General features: G+C 50.2%; 1 protein-coding gene across 1 annotated transcript in view; it reads right to left on the bottom strand.

Annotated features, from left to right (window-relative positions):
- DLG5 (discs large MAGUK scaffold protein 5) overlaps positions 1 to 7,959 on the bottom strand; it is a 123,371-nt gene extending 115,412 nt beyond the window's left edge. The window contains exon 1 of the mRNA XM_059899410.1: positions 7,280 to 7,959. Coding sequence (XP_059755393.1) covers positions 7,280 to 7,583 — 304 coding nt within the window. The 5' untranslated portion in view covers positions 7,584 to 7,959. The remainder of the gene's footprint in view (positions 1 to 7,279) is intronic.
- Positions 7,960 to 18,512: the final 10,553 nt, after the last annotated feature.

Genomic DNA, 18,512 nt, shown 5'->3' with positions numbered 1-18,512 from the left:
CCACATGCCACAGAACAACTAAGCCCATGTGCGCCACAACTACTGAGCCTGCGCTCTAGAGACTGCGAGCCACAACTACTGAAGCCCGTGCGCTCTGGGGCCTGTGCTCCCCAACAATAGAGGCCACCGCAATGAGAAGCCCGCACGCCGCAACGAAGAGTAGCCCCTGCTCACTGCAACTAGAGAAAGCCTGAGTGCAGCAACAAAGACCCAGCGTAGCCAAAAAAAAGAAAAGAAAAGAAAAGAAAAAGTTCTAGAAATGGATGGATAGTAGGGATGGTTGCACAACAATGTGAATGTACTTAATACCACTGAACTGTACACTTAAAAATGAATAAAACAGTAATTTTAATGTTATGTATATTTTACCACAATTACAAAAATAGAAAAAAATGGTTCAAATGGTAAATGTTACGCTATATATATTTTACCACAGTATTTAAAACAAAAAAAACGTACAAAGCAAACGGGTTATGACCCTTAGTGTGAAACGAACATCAAGGTCAATAGTCACCTCACAATTACCCACCAAGGGTTTTGAATTGGATGGCCAACATGGAACACTTCAAACATCTGTTTAATTTTAAATATTTCTGTAGCACTTTCGTGGAACTCTGTCTCAAAAAGATCAATAGACACACACAATTCAGAGATATGCAATCTGCCCCAGGGAAAAGGTAAAAAAAAATGCAATATGTCCCCAACTCAATCCCATTTAAAATTCTTCTCTACTGAACATGTTCGGCATGCCTACTGCACAGACTGATAGGGAGTTCAGCCCTCTTGCTCTATGCCCACTATTTCTGTGGCTCACATCTTCCCAAGGTTACAGGAAATTAATAAAGAACCCCCTCAAGATGGCCTGCAGAATGTATAGGTGGTTGGAATGAGGTGGAACAAAAAAATTAAGACAAAATAACTCTCCTACATTGCTTACTTTTTCAGGAAATAGAAAGCCAGAGTACAAAAATCACTCAACACTAACACTAAATCAAAAAATAGTAATCAGGACTTCCCCGGTGGCGCAGTGGTTAAGAATCCGCCTGCCGACGCAGGGGACACGGGTTCGAGCCCTGCTCTGGGAAGATCCCACATGCCGCAGAGCAACTAAACCCGTGCGCCACAACTACTGAGCCTGCACTCTAGAGCCCACGAGCCACAACTACTGAGCCCGCGCGCCTAGAGCCCGTGCTCCGCAACAAGAGAAGCCACCACAATGAGAAGCCCACGCACCGCAACGAAGAGTAGCCCCCACTCGCCGCAGCTAGAGAAAGCCCACACGTAGCAACGAAGACCCAACGCAGCCCAAAATAAATAAATTAATTAGTTAATTAATTTAAAAAAATAGTAATCATGGTAGAGACCTGGAAGAAAGGTCTTAGAAATCTACTCCAACCCCATCACCAAGCTTCCTTGGACCTAAGGCCACCCTGCAAGTACTGAGAACCCTACAGGACTGAGGAAGTCCTCAGTCAACACTGAACTTCTTCCAGCCTTCTACTTGGAAGAAAACAAGCCCCACGTAGTTAAGAGGCTCATCCAAGGTCAAGATGTTGTACAGTTAGGAGCAGATCCCCATCCAAAACTCTTTCGAGGACACCAAGCTGACTTTCAAATTCTAAGTGCAAAACGTGAAGGGCTCTCCAATCCTGCACAGGCAGTGTGGTCACTCCGCATGGCTCCTGGCAGCCAGTCCCACAGTGCTGATACCTGAGGGGTGACCTTGGAGACTTCAGACACCAGTGTCACACCACCTGCTTCCATCACAGACACACTGTGGGTGGGGACATCCGTGTGTGCCTGTGGAACTCACCCTAGCCTTCCTGCACTCCCACAGCCTTCTGTCACTGTGAAGTCACCACTTAAGAATCTGCACTTATTTCTGAAGAGAATCTGCACTTATGCAGGGACACACCACTCATTCGCCACACAGCTGACTAGTCATCCATCCAACAGAAATTTACTGAACGCCCATCTTGGGCCAGGCTCTATTCTAGGCATCGGGAATACAACAGTGAATTTGGCTCATGGAGATTACATTCTACTCTTGATGACCCACAGCCACAGTAAAAGCAACCCTGACATCTGTTCAGCACAGTTTACCAGGAGCTCTCACATAACCCTCAGATATATCAGGAGAATCCCAGGCTTCTGGTCCTAAGGTTGGTTCCAGGCTGCATTACTCACCACACTAATAAATGCTCCTTTTTTCCTACCATGCATTGTCAAATAGCAGAGTGAAGTAGTTATTGTTTTAATTATTTTGTAGAGAGGGAGATAAGTTCAGAAAGGTTAACTGCCTTGCTCAAGGTCTAAAACCTAGTGAAATCTGACAACCTCCAACCACCCCATTCCAGCAATGACCTCATCTGCTAATTGCATCATCACACAAAGATGAGACCACATCTTGGACATTCACCTGCTGCTTTACCTGCACAACATCCTTTCTGCTCTTCTTTTTTTGGAGAACTGTTTCTCCCCATTCTAAAGAACCACATGGTACTGGTACGAGATGCCAATCACCCTACCCTATTTGTTGGGTCCACTGCTGGGCCAATCTTAGTCCTCTAGCGCCAGCCACAGTGACTGGGGCTCACATGGACATGTGACCCTAGTCAGGCCAATCAGAATCCTTCCATGAGATTTTTCTGCCTGGTTTACTGGATACAGCTCCCTTTATTCTCTGGTCAGGGGCTGTGAAGATGAAGCCAAGAGGGGCCTGAGGTCATGTTCCAGGCCCACGGGAAAAGCCCGTGGCATTCAGGATCAATCATCCAAAGGCCAGTTACTCCAATTCATCCCAAGGTTTTGGAATATTATACAATAAATTTCTCTTTTCTGCCTAATACAGTTTGAGCTAAGTTTCTGTCACCTGCAATAAGGGTGCCTGAACTAATACACAGAGGGATAAATAAAATCTGCCTTTCTCTTAGAAACCTCTTTTCAACCATCACTTTCAAGTTCCTCCACTACTTCCTCTCAACACAATTAACAGAACCAAAAGAAAAACCACAATGGTTGGAGCTTTTACTTATGACCATCCAGGACAGAGTGGATGAAGAAAAGGTGGCTGGTACCTGAAGAGAGTAGGGAAAGAACAAAAGGCCCAGGTAACCTCTAATGAATAATAGATAATCCACACCTGACAATCAGCAGCCAACTGCACTCGTCCCACTGGAAACGCCTGGGGTTATTCTTTTTTAAAAATTCCTCCAGCTTCAACTTCTGACAAGTGTACAATGCCTAAATTCCACGTGGTGTACAAACGCCTTGCTCCGCCTAGCCATCATGGTCCTTCAGATTACCTCTGCATCCCCACCCTCCCAGAGCCAGTGCCCTGCTCACTCAGGCTGGTCTAATTTCTGCAACCTGGAAACACACTGCTCCTCTCACAGCTAGGAGTTTGTTCTATGCATCTCCCACCCAGACATCCTCCTTTTCCTCTGCACATTCAGAGTACCCCTTCAACACCCAGCTCAAGCCCCAGTCCCTCCTCGAAGCCTTCCCTGGCTTCTCCAGCAAACACTACTGTCTCCATCCTCTTAACTGTAGCGAAGCCAAGTCAGCCAGCTCTCCGGGAAACTAAAGAGGAGGCACGGAGGGGACGAGGAGGAGAAATTCAGCTCTGAGCACACAGTAGAGAGTGCCACCGGCAGTCACCATGTTCTGCCACTTCTGCTCCACGAGACAGGCCTGTTGTGAAAATGGTTTGGGGAGCCCTCCACACTTAGATGGTAATTAGAGCCACTAGGGGTGGATGAGAGTATTTGGGGAAAGCATGTAGTAGACTTTTAAAAGGAGGAAAAAGCCTGTTTGTATTTGTATCACTCAATTGATCTGGCTCATAATGTCACTCTCCTGAGTGTCCCATTCCCCCAACGAGGCAGCAAGCTGCAGGCTGGAATTACATCCTCTGCACCCCGGCCCCACCTGCACCAAGAACAGGAGGACCAGGCACCTCAGTCCTCCCCAATCTCATTTTGCCTCCCAGTGGCTGAGACAGGCCACGCAGCACCCCCAGCCCCATCTCACAGATGAGGACACTGAGGCTCGGCGCCAGGAAGGGGCCCCTCACTCCAGGGGCAGGCGGTTGAGGAGCTTCAAGTGAGAAAACCCAGATGTTAGCAACTGAATCAAAGAGAAAAAACAAAGGACCTCGTGGGTTCTGAGTGAACAAACAAGATCCTGGTACTACTATGGAAAAAACTCGAGAGACCTGAGCCAGTCAGAGGAGAACAGTTCTCCCCTCTCTCTACCACGAGCGGGGACAAAGGGGCTCACTCCTTCCTTACAGATGCATGTATTGGGACAAGGAAAGGCTACAAAATTCCAGAGTTCCCCAATGCAGGAAACGGTCTAAAACTGTAATGGGAGGGCCTAACCAGGTAACAGGAAAAACCACCCCCAACATGGAATCAGGAGCACTGCACTTAGCCTGACTCCAGCTCCTTTCTGCCCTGCAACTCCTGGCCTGTCCTCAGACCTCACAGATGGGGGGCATGGAACCCAGTGTCACGCAGAAAAGGCACTAGATGCCACAGAACTAAGTGAGATATTAAAGTATGCAATAAGATTGAAAATGCTCAATAGCAATGTACTATCAATTCTGGTAGAGAAGTCCCCCTGCCCCCAAAATAAAACAACTCTGTGTCTTCTTACTCACCTGCATACCCCAGGCCTGAGCATGGTGGGTTATAAATGTCTGGGGCTCTAACTGAGCATGAGCAGAACAGATGAGTTTGGTTTGCTTACCTGCCCCGTACCACCTAGAACAGTTTCCTCCCAGTTCCAGGCCCCATGTGGGGAGCAGCCAGACATCATCTGCCTGCAGCACAACAAACTCCCACAGCACACAAGTGCCAGCCATGGGACGGGCATTCTAGACCAGGGGCCCACATGGGATGTGGAATACACCAAAGGAGCCCCTAACTGGGTGATGGCAGCACCTCCGATGTATAAACAGTGACAAAGGGGCCTCCCCTTGAGACTATGGATCTTTAGGAAGCCAACTGGTTCCTCTCTGGGGCTCCCACAAGATGCTTGCACTAAGGCTGACTTACAGGCAGAGGTGTGCACCTGTGTGCAGAGTGGAACCTGCTGGGAGAGCAAAGACCAGGACACAGGGCTGAGTTTCCCTGACTTCGGCTCCTCAGGGATGAAACGGGTGCTTCCATTCCTTCAACCTGAGCAGTCCTTTTAGTCACTGAGCTTTGTGCCATAAGAGGGGCTCCCTGGCTAACCGAAAAAAAGCTGGCAACCACTGCACAGTAATTCATCCTTTAAAAGATCCCAACGCTCTGTGGTTTCCTTGCACACCGTGTCACCCCTCATCCCCAGAAGCTCTACATGGCATCTTGCCAGACCAAATGCTATCCTAATTTTTTTCTGAAGTATCAACTAAAATGAACTTAACTTCCCTTGAAAAGCTACACAGCTCTGCATTGTGGTAAAACTAGGGTTTGAAATCCTGTCCTTGAGGATAAAATCCAAACCCTATTTCATCCTTTCCTTAGATGTCAGGACCAGCTTCCAGAACTTCAGCCCTGTGAGGCCCCACCTTCTCTACCAGGCATGGAAAAGGGAGGGACCTAATTAATGGCAATTCATCTGTCTATTCCAGAGATTAAAGCTAGCGCTGATTCAAACACATCCCAATGAGGACTTAAGTCTGCACTCCAACTTCTGCGCTTCCTTGATCAACCTCCTCCTTCAAACACAGACAGCTAGGTAGACAAAAAGGCAACTAAAAAGAAAACAAAGTTACCCCGAAGAGATTTCCCTCTGACCTTATCCTCAAGGCCACATCTGACAGCTCTTCTTAGCATCATCCCAGGAGAGGACTGGGTTGCCCAGCAACTCAGACACGATCATAACTGGGGGACAGCGTAGGTTTGAGGAACAGAGATGCTGAAGAGTCAGAAACCCAAAGTGGAGACAGAAGGGCCATCAATGAAATGATACGCTGTGTGGCCAGCAGTTTAGTCTCTCTGTATGCCAGTTGTCTTCACTACCAAAAAAAAGGTGGCCAATATCCAATGGAGCTGTTACCAGGAACAGCTTATAAAATCATCTCCTTAATAAGTGAGGCTTTTAACAGCCAAATAAACACGTTTCATCAGCCTGTGGCCTACAAGTTGTTAAAGGCAGTTCATCAGCCCTCTCTGTTCACTTTTAAAACACGGACAAGACACAGAAAAGCAGCACTTGTTGCTTCCTGGTTCCAAATGGGTTAAATAAAACAATGGGTCATAATTGAAAACTCCTGGTGCCCAATACTTTGAGCAATTTAACCACTCCAAGCTGGAGTTTTCTCTCTGGCAAAGTAGGAATAATAGCTCAGAGAGTGGTAAACGAACGTGATACAACAGAGTGCCTGCCACAACAGTAGGTGCCCAATAAATGTTGGCTCTTCCTTCCTCAGTGCTATGCCTTCTTCCTCAGCTTCCTTGTCTAAAAGCCTGGCTTTCCACACTCCCCAACTAGGCCACACCAAGCCTACCACTTGCCACAAACTCCCAGCAGTACCCCCCACCCCCCCCCCCAACACACGAATACTCACAAATCCGTCACCACCACCCAAGGGAACCAGTCACCAGCCTTCCCTCCTCAAGGCAGCTCGGCACCCTTAGGGAGGGAACTGAGCCCCAGCAGCTACAACCAGGATTTTCCCATGGTGCAATGCAACTTCCCCAACTTTTCCCGGCCCACAGTTTCCAAAGAAACCTAGCAGGCATTGTGCATAATCAACCACAAGCCTGGGCGAACAAACAGACTGAGCTCTGGGCAGAGAGAGCTGAGAAAATCAAAAAGTGAAAAGGCACCAGTGGTCCTGAAACGGGGTGCCAGGGACCAAAATTCAGAAGTACCGGCCCTGGCCCAGGTTCTATTCTTCTAGACCTCATCATTGATTGAAGGCTAGCAGAGGCTCTAAAAGGACTGTTGGATGGTGAACAATCTTAGAAAAGGGACTGACGGACATCCCTCCGAGATCGCCCCGCGGCTGGACCTGGTGGTCTCGGGAGGACCCCGCTGCCGCGGCACCTGGAGGATCACGGCCTGCAGTGCGGGGCATTGTTCGCAGCAAGGGTGGGATTGGGGGAGGAGGTGTGAAGTGGGGGTCCACGCATCGGGCCCTCCCCAGGCAGGCTGAAGGAGGGAAGGTTCTCCCCGCGGCAGGCGCCAGGTAGATGAATGGCCCTCACGACTTCCCCCTCGGAGAACCGGAGAGAGAAGTCGTGGAAGGCGGGTCCGAGAGGCCGGGCGGGGGTCTCACACTCACCGGCGCCCTCGGCGGGCTGCGGCGGCCCGACGACGCCGTTCAGGTAGAGAATGGGCAGCAGGTGAGGCTGCGTCTTCTCCAGCGCCGCCCGCAGGTCCTGGAAGTGGTCCCGCTCCTTGGCCAGGAGCAGCTTGAGCAGCAGCTCCGCCTTGGCGCCTCCCGCCTCCTCGTCCAGCTGCCGCCGCTCGCCGGGGCTCAGCGCTCCTGCGGCCTCGAGCAGCCCGAGCACCGCCTCCACCTCCGTCATGGCCTGGGCCAGGCTCTGCTGACACTGGGCGAGCAGCTCCCGGCGCTGGGGCTCCATGGTGGCGGCCGCCCCGCCCCGCCGGACGGCTACCGGACTCCCGGAGGCCGGCGGGCGCGCGGGCGGGCGGGCAAGCAGGCTGGTGGCGACGGGCCCCGGGCGCCTCGGGGCGGCGAGCGGTGGCGGCAGCCCTAGAGCACCGGGGGCCGCCAGGCCGCGGGGGCCATGGGCCGGGGCCTGGGCGGGCTGGGGGCCCGGGCGGCGAGCGGCGCTCAGCAGCGGCCGCCTCCCGGGCTCAGGAGCGCAGCCATGTTGGCTGCGGCGGCGGCGGGACTGGAAGAGGAGGAGGAGGAGGAGACGGAGGAGGAGAAGGAGGAGGCGGAGGTGGGGACGGCGGCCGGGGCGCGCCCCGAGGCCCGGCTCCAGCCGGGCATGCTCCCCCTCCCCTCCCCCTCGGCGCGCGCCGCTCCCCCGCCCGCCCCGCGAGAAAACTCTCCCCGGAACGCCGGCCCCGGCGCCACCCCCCGAACACGATCACAACTCGGAAAGGAAAGTGGCCCGGCCGTCTTCGCCAGGCCCCCCGACGGCTCGGGAGCCGCCTCCCCCCGGCCCGGTCCGTGCGCCCCGGCCCGGCTCACTGGGGCCCCGCGGCCGCTGCCCGCTCCGCCTTGCCCGCGCCCCGGCGTCGCCGCCGCCGGTCTGTCCCTCCGCCCTCCTCTCCTCTCCTCTCCTCTCTATCCCCTCCCCTCCCTTCCCCCGGCCGGCCTTTCAAGCGCCCGGGCGGCCAGCCCCGAGGGGATGGGCGAAGGGGAGGGGTCCCCACCTCCCCGCCCCGGGCCCGCCTCGGAGGCGGGGACATCGCGCGCGCTGGCTCTCCGGGTCTCCGAGGCCCAGGCGCAACCGGCGGTGGGGGACGCGGAGTCAGGGGCCCCGCGGGAAGCAGCCCGCACCCCCAGCCCCCTCGGCCAGGCACACGGCCAGACCCCAAGCTATTGGAGACCCTCTCAAACAAAACCCTGCCCCGCCCCCATCCAGGGTCTTCTAATCTGAGAACTCCAAAATCAGGCCTGGAGACAATAGAGACGACGTCCCCTAAACTTGGCCATCTCCAAATTTAGACCTCCCCCAAATCTGTGAGATTTCCCCGCTCCGAGGAGCTCTTATATAGAAAATGTCCCAGTATAATCCCGAGACTCGATTAATCAGGATCTTTCCCCTCACCCCCATTTTAGATGGGTTGGTCCCCAGTGTCTAAAGAGGCTTGGATGTTGGGGAGGGGATGTGTAACTGGAGGAGGAAGAGAGCGGCGGGGTCTGTAGTGGAGCCAGTTCATCTTTTTGGCAAGAGAAGTGCTCTCCTCCCTAGATGTCATCCCAGATTCTAGTCTCAGGAGAAGGTAAATCAATGGGCTGCAGAAACCTTGCTCCCCTGATACCCTCAATGAGGATCTACAGTTGGGCTCCAAGTCCAAGAATGCCTCCTGCCTTCCATTGTAGCCCTTTGTGGACACATAACCACTTACCTCCTGACTGCAGGAGGAGGTCCTTAAAAGCTGGAATCCCAGCTGATGACTCCCAATAACCCCACCTCGCCAGTGTGGAGTGGAAATCCCAAGGCCATTGCAAATGTCTGTGTTCCATTGAATGATGCTCATTTACGAACACTGGGGACCACAGGTGCTTTTTCTGCTGTCACTCCCACCCCACAACTTCAGTCCTCCCCCCAAAAGCAGTTTTCTTCGAGTCTGCTTCTGTAAGGGGAGGAGTCTTTTTTATTTAGTGGAAACAAACTCTATATATAGTGGTTAGAACAAAAGTAGCAGTTTGCACTTCAGTTTGGATTTCCCTTTAAATAGCTACATGATGTGGGAGCAAATCAATTACCCGGGCTGTTCTCAGTTTTCTCCTCAGGAAAACGGGGTGGGGAGAGTGTATTCCATCAGGGGTTATGAATAAGCTCGAGGGTGTCAGTGAAGCTTTTGAAATTATCTGCACTTTTTTGTAGACATGTATGTATTTTTCTGGGATGGAAGTCCATAGCTTTCATCAAATTCTTTAAGGCCTCCATGACCCAAAATGGACTCCAAAATGGTGGAACTCAACTCTTTTCAGAGATCTCCCTGCTTAGGTAGTCTGGGCTTCTATGGCTGAGCGAGGTTCTAGGGAAGGGGAAGGCTGGCTATTGCACAGTGCCAGGAATCTAGATAGGCTCCCTAGCTGTCCCTCCCACTCCTGCCCCTGAGAGATGGTTCCCCCTTCTGGCCACCTGTTCCCCTACATCCTAAATCATCTGCAAAGGCATCCACTCTTCAGTGCGCACTTGGACCTCTGTTCTTAACTGGATTAACTAGAAATCTAGGGGTGGGAGGAAGGTGCAACGGAAGAGAAGTTGGAGACTAATTTGGTTTGTAGTTAGAACAAATTGTGACTAACTCCTAGGTCCAAATGGTGCCTGAGATAGGAGAGGGCAGGAGGAACGCGTCATCTCCCAGTAACCCCTAAAAGAGTGGTGGGGAGCATGGATGTTTTGCCCAGGGAAGCCTTCCTGGGAAGCAGTGAGGAAGTCCATTTGCTAAGAGTGCTTTCTCTCAGCGGCTGCAGATTGACAGATGACTACTTTCAGCAAACCCTTTATTGGAAACTCTGGGGTTTTATGGAAAACATAAATTCTGGAGGAAATTGTTTACTTTATAAACATATTCGACCTTAAGTGCCCTTTAGCCAGTGACCTTGATATGACCTTGTATTTCTGTACCATTTTATATCCTTCAGGGCACCTTTTCTCATACTATCTCCTTTGTGCCCTGTTCTACGTTGAATTGTGTCCCCGCCAAAAGATATGTTCAAGCCCCAACTCCCAGCACCTGTGAACGTGACCTGATTTGGAAATAAGTTCTTTGCAGATGCAATCAAATTAAAACGAGGTCATATTGGATTAGGTGGGCGCTAATCCAACATCTGGTGTTCTTACAGAAGGGGGGAATTTGGACACAGACACACACACAGGGGAGACTACCATGTGAAGACAGGCACAGAAGTTGGAATGATGCATCTACAAGCCAAGAAACGCCAAGGATTGCCAGCAACCTCCAGAAGCTGGGGAAAGAGGCCTGGAACAGACTCTCCCTCAGAGCCTCCCAGAAGGAACCAATTCTGCCAACACCCTAATTTCTGACCTCCAGCCTCCAGAACTGTGAGCTAGTAGGTTTCTGTCATTTTAAGCTGCCCAGTTTGTGGTAATTTGTTATGGCAGCCCCAGGAAACTAATAAGAGTCTCATCACAGTGGACAAAGACGGGTGTCCCCATTTTACGAATCACCCTGTCACCTCACTCTTCTACTGCCTAAGAATTTCTCTGTAGATTTACGTACCTTTCCTCCTTCTGATCTTAGAGAAAGAGCACCTCTCCACCTTCGGAACAGCCCTCCGTCCTATGGATAGAATCTTTGCACCCCCTCCATGCACACAGCCACACACACACACACACACACACACACACACACACACACACGGTCTCCCTCTGTGCTATGGCTCAGGCCTCCCTCCCCTTTGCCAAAAAACAGGCCTGCATCTCCCCATTCTCAAAGGCCCCCTTCCCCTCTCTCACGTCCTCAGCGAAGAACCAGTGCCTGGCCACCAGAACCTCCAGATGCTCGTGGACCTCATATCCCGTGGTTGGTGCTTTGCAATCTGACTTCTGAAAACAACTCCCCCTAGAAAACTGCTTTCCCCTCCCTTAAACCTCCTGTTGCCACCCCAAGGCCTTTCCTTCACACCTCCTCCAGCGTCCTCCACCCTGCTCTGCTTCACCCCACCCTGAGAACATCTCCTCTCTCCCCCACTGGCTCCTTCCTCTCCACATTGGCTCTTCATCCCTCTTCTCCGCCCACACTCCCTCCCTTTCAAAGGGTAATCACTTCGGAGCAGGGCAGACATGAGCTCAGATCCCAATGCTGACACTCACTCCCTAGGTATCCCTGGGCTAGTTACTTAACTTTTCTGAGCCTCCATTTCTGCATCTCAACACTGGGAATAAACATCACCCTTTGGTGGGGTTACTAGGAGAATTCAGTGATAGGATTTATACAAAGCCCTCGCTCAATGCCCAGTATGTGGCAGGCATATAAACCCCATAATGTAGTGCTTGAGCAGGCAACTGCTGCAGTCAGAATGCCTGATTTAAATAACAGCTTTAGGGCTTCCCTGGTGGCGCAGTGGTTAAGAATCTGCCTGCCAATGCAGGGGACACGGGTTCGAGCCCTGGTCTGGGAAGATCCCACATGCCGCGGAACAGCTGGGCCTGTGAGCCACAATTACTGAGCCTGCGCGTCTGGAGCCTGTGCTCCACAACAAGAGAGGCCGCGATAGTGAGAGGCCCGCGCACCGCGATGAAGAGTGGCCCCTGCTTGCCACAACTAGAGAAAGCCCTTGCACAGAAACAAAGACCCAACACAGCCATAAATTAATTAATTAATTAATTAATTTAAAAAAAACCAACTAGCTGTTTATCCTCAAGCAACCACTTTAAAAAAAAAAAAAAAACCCACAGCATGTTATACTAGATATATCATTCACATTATAAACACATCTTTAAAAAAAAAAAAAAAAAAAAAGAATCTGCCTGCCAATGCAGGGGACACGGGTTCGAGCCCTGGTCCGGGAAGATCCCACATGCCGCGGAGCAACTAAGCCCGTGCGCCACAACTACTGAGCCTGCGCTCTAGAGCCTGTGAGCCACAACTACTGAGCCTGCGTGCCACAACTACTGAAGCCCGCATGCCTAGAGCCCGTGCTCCGCAACAAGAGAAGCCACCGCAATGAGAAGCCCACACACCGCAACGAAGAGTAGCCCCTGCTTGCCGCAACTAGAGAAAGTCCGTGCGCAGCAACGAAAACCCAATGCAGCCAAAAATATAAAATAAAATAAATAAATAAATAAATTTTAAATAAATAAATAACAGCTTTGCCCCTTATTAGCTGGGTAATGTTGGGTAAACCTTTCTGTGTCTGTTTCCTTGTCTGTAAAATAGAGGTATTATCATCAAGAATAATATCAAAGGAGATAGTGCTCTATCAATGGCAGGTGTCACTGTTCTTTTGGCTTCCACTGTCTCATCCATCTGAGAGGAAAGACTCCCCGTAGCATGTAGCAACTGGTTTTCAACAGATGTTTCTAGGCTCCTGAAAGAATGGTGCGGGCTCCAGCTGAAAGACTTCTATTTCACTTGTATTCAGACGACAGGTAAGGGCAGGGGCCCCTTCTATGTTGTTCTCTGTATTCCCCTCCCACAATGCCTGGCATGTGGTAGGCGCGCAACAGAAACTTTTTAATTAATAAGCGAACATAATGAATGAATGAACAAAAGAGTTTTGCACTGAAGCCCTGCTTCACAAAAATAATATCTGCTAAAAATGGAAAGATGGGGAAGGAGAGCATCTGAAAAAGGAACAGCATCAGAAGCAACATGAGAGAGGTTCACACCTGCACATGGGGGACAGGCTGGGAGCTCCAGGCAAAGCCTCTATCCCTGGGGGGCTAAGCAGCAGGACCCCCACCCTTTCCTGCCTTGCCCTGCCCTGCTACAAGCTTGGCCCACCAGACCCTACTAAGATGCCTCTGCTCAGAAATACATTCCCCAGCTTAGTGTAGTCTTGAGGGAGGTCATGGCCCCCTCCCAGTTTCTGCAAGCACAGTCCTGCCGGGAGCCTTAACCCTTTGATTCAGAGCCCATTCTTCACATTTCAACTTAAAATGTTACCTGCTTTAGGAAGCCAGACATGCCTTCCTGACCTCCTCTCAAAAGGGCTAGATATCTCTGCTCCTAGCTATCACTGCAAAGTTTTACCTCCCCTTTATTAACATTTATCAACATGTATTCTTAAAATTGCCAGTTTACTTCTCTCTATCCCCTTGGTACACAGAATGCACCCTCGCAAAGATGTCCATGCCCTAGTCCCCAGAAGCTCTGAATATGAAATGTGTTATGTTACACGGCTAAAGGGACTGTGCAGATGTGATTAGAGTTACAGACTTTGAAATGGGGATCGCAGCCTGGATTATCCAGGTGGGCCCAATCTAATCACACAAACCGTTCAAAGCAGGGAATTTTCTCAATCTGCAGGCAACAGAAGGGTAAGTCGGAGAGATTCCAAGCACAGGAAGGATTTGACATGCCGTTGTCAGCTGAGATGTAGGAGTCCACATGCAAAGGGGGCAGAGAGAAGGTCTAAGGAGCAAAAGGCAGTCCCCAGCCAACAGCTAGCAAAGTAAAAGGGACCGCAGTCCTGCAACAGCAAGGAACTGGATTCTGCCAACAATCTGAACGAGCCTGGATTCTTCCCACAGCCTCCCAATTAGAGCCCAGATGGTCGACACCTTGATTTTACCCTGGCAAGACCCTGAGTGGGGAAAACCAGTCCAGCCATCTGGACCTCGGACATACAGAGCTGTTAGATCTTAAATGCAGGTTGTTTTAAAGCTCTAAGTTTGTGGAAATGTTATTATGGCAGCAGTAGAAGACTAACGATCCCCAAAGACTATGAGCTCTTCAGGGACAGAAACAATATCAACTGTTCATTGTTGAACCCCCAGTTCCTGCCAGAGTGCCTGCCCCGTGATAGGCACCCAAAAAACCCTGTTGTGTGAACCGATGGAAACCTACTCGTCCGCCAGGACTTGCTTTGGGAGTAATTATTTATGGTATCTTTGGAAAACAGAACCCAGTTCTCCACCAGCAATTGGAGGGAAAGCTTTCAAAGGAAAATACCTAGAAACTGGGCCTCCTCTGCAGGCTGAGTGAGCTGGAGCCCCAGGGGCCTCTTGACCCTGGGCTTTATGTCCCATTGAATAAGCAGCAGCTGCTCCCTGGAGAAGAAACAGATCCTGGTGTCTGCTTCCCTTGTGTGGCTCCTTTGGCGGCAAACAAGGCTGCCTTCAAGAGTGAGTGCGTGCACGTGAGAGCTTGCGTGTGCGCACATGCACAAGGGTGAGGGCGTTGTGGGCAGGAGTAGGGCTGTTTCAGCATGAGTGTGGGTGTCTGTGAGGACAAACTGCACTAGTACCAACACTTGGATGTGTGTGAGTGGAGAAGCAAGCCTTCCTAGGATCCTTTCGCTGTTGCACCCTGGAAATTGCAGGTGGCCCAACATCCAAGATGTGACATTTGAAAGGATTTCCTTAGAGAGTTCCTTAAAAGAATGAACTCCCCCAGGATGCTGAAAATGGAATTGTTTATGAAAACGCCACTTTTCACACAACTCTTTAGGACGCTATGACAATGAAATGATCTACACCTGTTTAGAAAAAAATCGGCTTAAGCTTGGCTCTTGGTAGCTTCTCGAATAATGAAGACATTTTTCATCCAGACTGTTTTTGTTCTTAGTTCAGGAATAGCTCAGAGGCAAGTGCCCTAAGATTTTTTTTTTAAATAAATTTATTTATTTATTTTTATTTTTGGCTGTGTTGGGTCTTCGTTGCTGCATGCAGGCTTTCTCTAGTTGCCGTGAGCAGGGGCTACTCTTCGTTGCGGTGCGTGGGATTTTCATTGCGGTGGCTTCTCTTGTTGCGGAGCACAGACTCCAGGCGTGCGGGCTTCAGTAGTCGTGGCACGTGGGCTCAGTAGTTGTGGCACACGGGCTCAGTAGTTGTGGCACATGGGCTCAGTAATTGTGGCTTGCGGGCTCTAGAGCACAGGCTCAGTAGTTGTGGTGCACGGGCTTACTTGCTCCGCGGCATGTGGGATCTTCCTGGACCAGGGCTCGAACCCATGTCCCCTGCATTGGCAGGCGGATTCTTAACCACTGCGCCACCAGGGAAGTCCCATGCCCTAAGATTTTAAAACAAGAAATCTGAGAGAGGCTCATACTTAGTGATAAAGCTTGCCCAGAGTACCAGGAGAGGGCAAAATTCTGAGTGAGATCAGAGATTCAGAGCATTTAAGAACCTTAGAAAGGAGCCCACCTGCTCCTGGTGCCCATCGGCACACTCAGGAACTCCCTAACGGAGCACCTCCATCTTTCTGGTCTAGACCAGAGACTCTAGTCAGAGAGGCCCAGTGTCTCTGGGGTTACTACAACCCCAGTCAAAGAGAAAACTATGACTGATCCCCTTTCCTGAGTGCTAAGTACACACCAGGAACTGTACTGAAGGCTTCTCCTGCAGTCCCCAATTCCTCTCCACTACGCCTATGGGCAGTGAGTACTACGATCAGCTCTGTGTTACAGATGAGGGACCTAAGGCCCCTCCTAGCCCTCCTAGCTGTGTTTGTCTTCCATCTTGCAGGAGAGAGAATCCCTAGGGTCAGAGAGTGGCTGAGAAGCCTCAGAAGAGCTTTTGACAGTGCATCAAAACCACCCCTGCCAGAATGTAAATTGGTATAGCCACTATGAAAAACAGTATAGAGGGTCCTCAAAAAACTGAAAATAGAGTTGCCATATGATCCTGCAATCCCACTCCTGGGCATATACCCAGACAAAAGTATAATTCAAAAAGATACATGCACCCCTATGTTCATAGCAGCACTATTTACAATAGCCAAGACATGGAAACAACCTAAATGTCCATTGACAGATGAATGGATAAAGAAGACGTAGTACATATATACAATGGAATATTACTCAGCCATAAAAAAGAATGAAATGATGCCATTCGCAGCAACATGGGTAGACCTAGAGATTATCATACTAAGTGAAGTAAGTCAGAAAGAGAAAGACAAATACCATCACTTATATGTGGAACCTAAAATACAATACAGATGAACATATCTATGAAACAGAAACAGACTCACAGACAGAGAGAACAGACTTGTGGTTGCCAAGGGGAGGGAAGGATTGGGAGTTTGGGATTAGCAGATGCAAACTATTATATATAGGATGGACAAACAACAAGGTCCTACTGTATAGAACAGGGAAGTATATTCAATATCCTGTGATAGGGACTTCCCTGGTAGCGCAGTGGTTAAGAATCCACCTGCCAATGCAGGGGACACGGGTTCGAACCCTGCTCCAGGAAGATTCCACATGCCGCAGAGCAACTAAGCCCGTGCGCCACAAATACTGAGCCTGCGCTCTAGAGCCCGCGAGCCACAACTACTGAAGCCAGTGCACCCAGAGCCCATGCTCTGCAACAAGAGAAGCCACCGCAATGAGAGGCCCACTCACTGCAACGAAGAGTAGCCCCCTCTCACCGCAACTAGAGAAAGCCGGCGCGCAGCAACAAAGACCCAACGCAGCCAAAAATAATTTGTTAAAAAACAAAGAAAACAAAATCCTGTGATAAACCATAATGGAGAAGAACATGAAAAAGAATATATGTAACTGAATCACTTTGCTGTACAGAGGAAATTAAACACAACATAATCAACTATACTTCAATAAAATTATTTTAAAAAAAACTACCCTGCCTTCAGAGGAATGAAATCCAGCTGCTGCAGAATAAGCTAGAAATCAACAGCTGTCCTGTCTGCAGACACATGTAAATAAGATGCAAATGGATCCATGGCCCGGTAAGACTCGAGGTGGTGAGAATGAACCCATGCCAGAAACAGCATGTTAGAAGGCATGGAACACTGGCCTTCAGTTTCCAGCTGGGAACCACCAGCTCTGTGCAGTTTTACTGGAGTTGTTCCTTGGTGGGAAAGCCCTCCGTAGGGGGCCTTGTTTAGGCAGGCATAGTCACACAAGGTGTTCCTGCACTGGTGGCAACAGGTCACGGCACAGGTAGCTGCCTAAGTGCAAGGCCATGGAGACCTCTGAGAGACTGAGTATACAAATGGACAATGGCCAAACCATATATAAAAATAGAACTCTGACCCACAATCTGAAGCAACCAGTTTAGAAAACCAGCCAATCTGTCTGCAGAAACTAAACAACCCCTGTAGCAATGAGCCTCAAACAGCCAGGACTTAATAACTGACAGCTTCCCTAATTCTGCATCTAGTTACAACTTAGGACCAACTGGAGCAAGCCAAATATGCCCCCCTAACCAATCACGTAGGATGTCTACTTCTAGTTAATCCACCCCATGCCAACAGCCTCCAATCAGAGCATACCTGAAGTCTTCCCCCTTTTTCCACTATAAAATTTTACCCCTTCTCTACACACCAAAAGCAAGCAATGGTGGCCGACTCACTTGTTACATCAAACTCAGAGTAGATAGCATTTGCTTATTCTCATTTGAGTTATCTTCATGTGTTTCCACAACTCCTAATTATTGAATTGCTTTGTGACTCAGTTTTCTTACTTGTAAAAATAGGATACTAATTTGGGGCATGAATCTTTTGGGAGGAAACTGCCTTGGATAGTGGGGGAGCCTACTGATAGGGCCCCCACTCCCTGGGTCACCTCTCATCTCAATTCAGCAGCCGCATAACCCACTCCCCTCTTGTTCTGTGCCTGTGTGTGCGCATCGACACGTCCAGTTCCTTCATTGTTCTTAAGGGAAGAACCCGAAGCCCAGGTGGGAAAAGTGCCTACTCACCCAAAGTCCTCTCCTCTGGAGGTCTCTGAGAAACCAGTCTCGGTCTTCAGTTTCTCCCCTCTGACTTCCAGACTCCAACAGCAAGCACGTGAGCCCGTTCAGGAACCCCACAGGTGTCAGCTTATACCTATGGTGAAACTGAAGCTGGCTAAAGAGGGCAAAAAGCCACCCAGCAGTGAGTTACCAGGAGCCAGAAGCTTCCCAACTAGGGAAGACCAGTCGTGACCTGTACACAGAGCTCTGCCCTCTGCAGGGAGTTTTTCCTCCTAGGTTTCAGGGTGCCCCACCCAGCCTCTCAGAGCCTGTTTTATTCCGGGAGGCCAGCTGGCTCCAGATGAATTCCTTCTTTCCTGAGGTTGGCTCCACCCAAGAGGCTAGCCCCACCTTCTCACCGCAAGACAAAAGCCAGAAAAACACAATAGTAATAGTTACCATTCTTTTTGGCACGGTGCCATGTATGGACTGTATTAATCCTCAGAACAACCCTCTGAAGTGTGTACCACAAATGGGGAA

This window comes from Balaenoptera ricei, chromosome 16 (genome assembly GCF_028023285.1).
Source record: "Balaenoptera ricei isolate mBalRic1 chromosome 16, mBalRic1.hap2, whole genome shotgun sequence".
Taxonomy (NCBI): domain Eukaryota; kingdom Metazoa; phylum Chordata; class Mammalia; order Artiodactyla; family Balaenopteridae; genus Balaenoptera; species Balaenoptera ricei.
The sequence above is the reverse complement of the archived record's forward strand: the minus strand, read 5'-3'. Positions and strand labels throughout refer to the sequence as shown.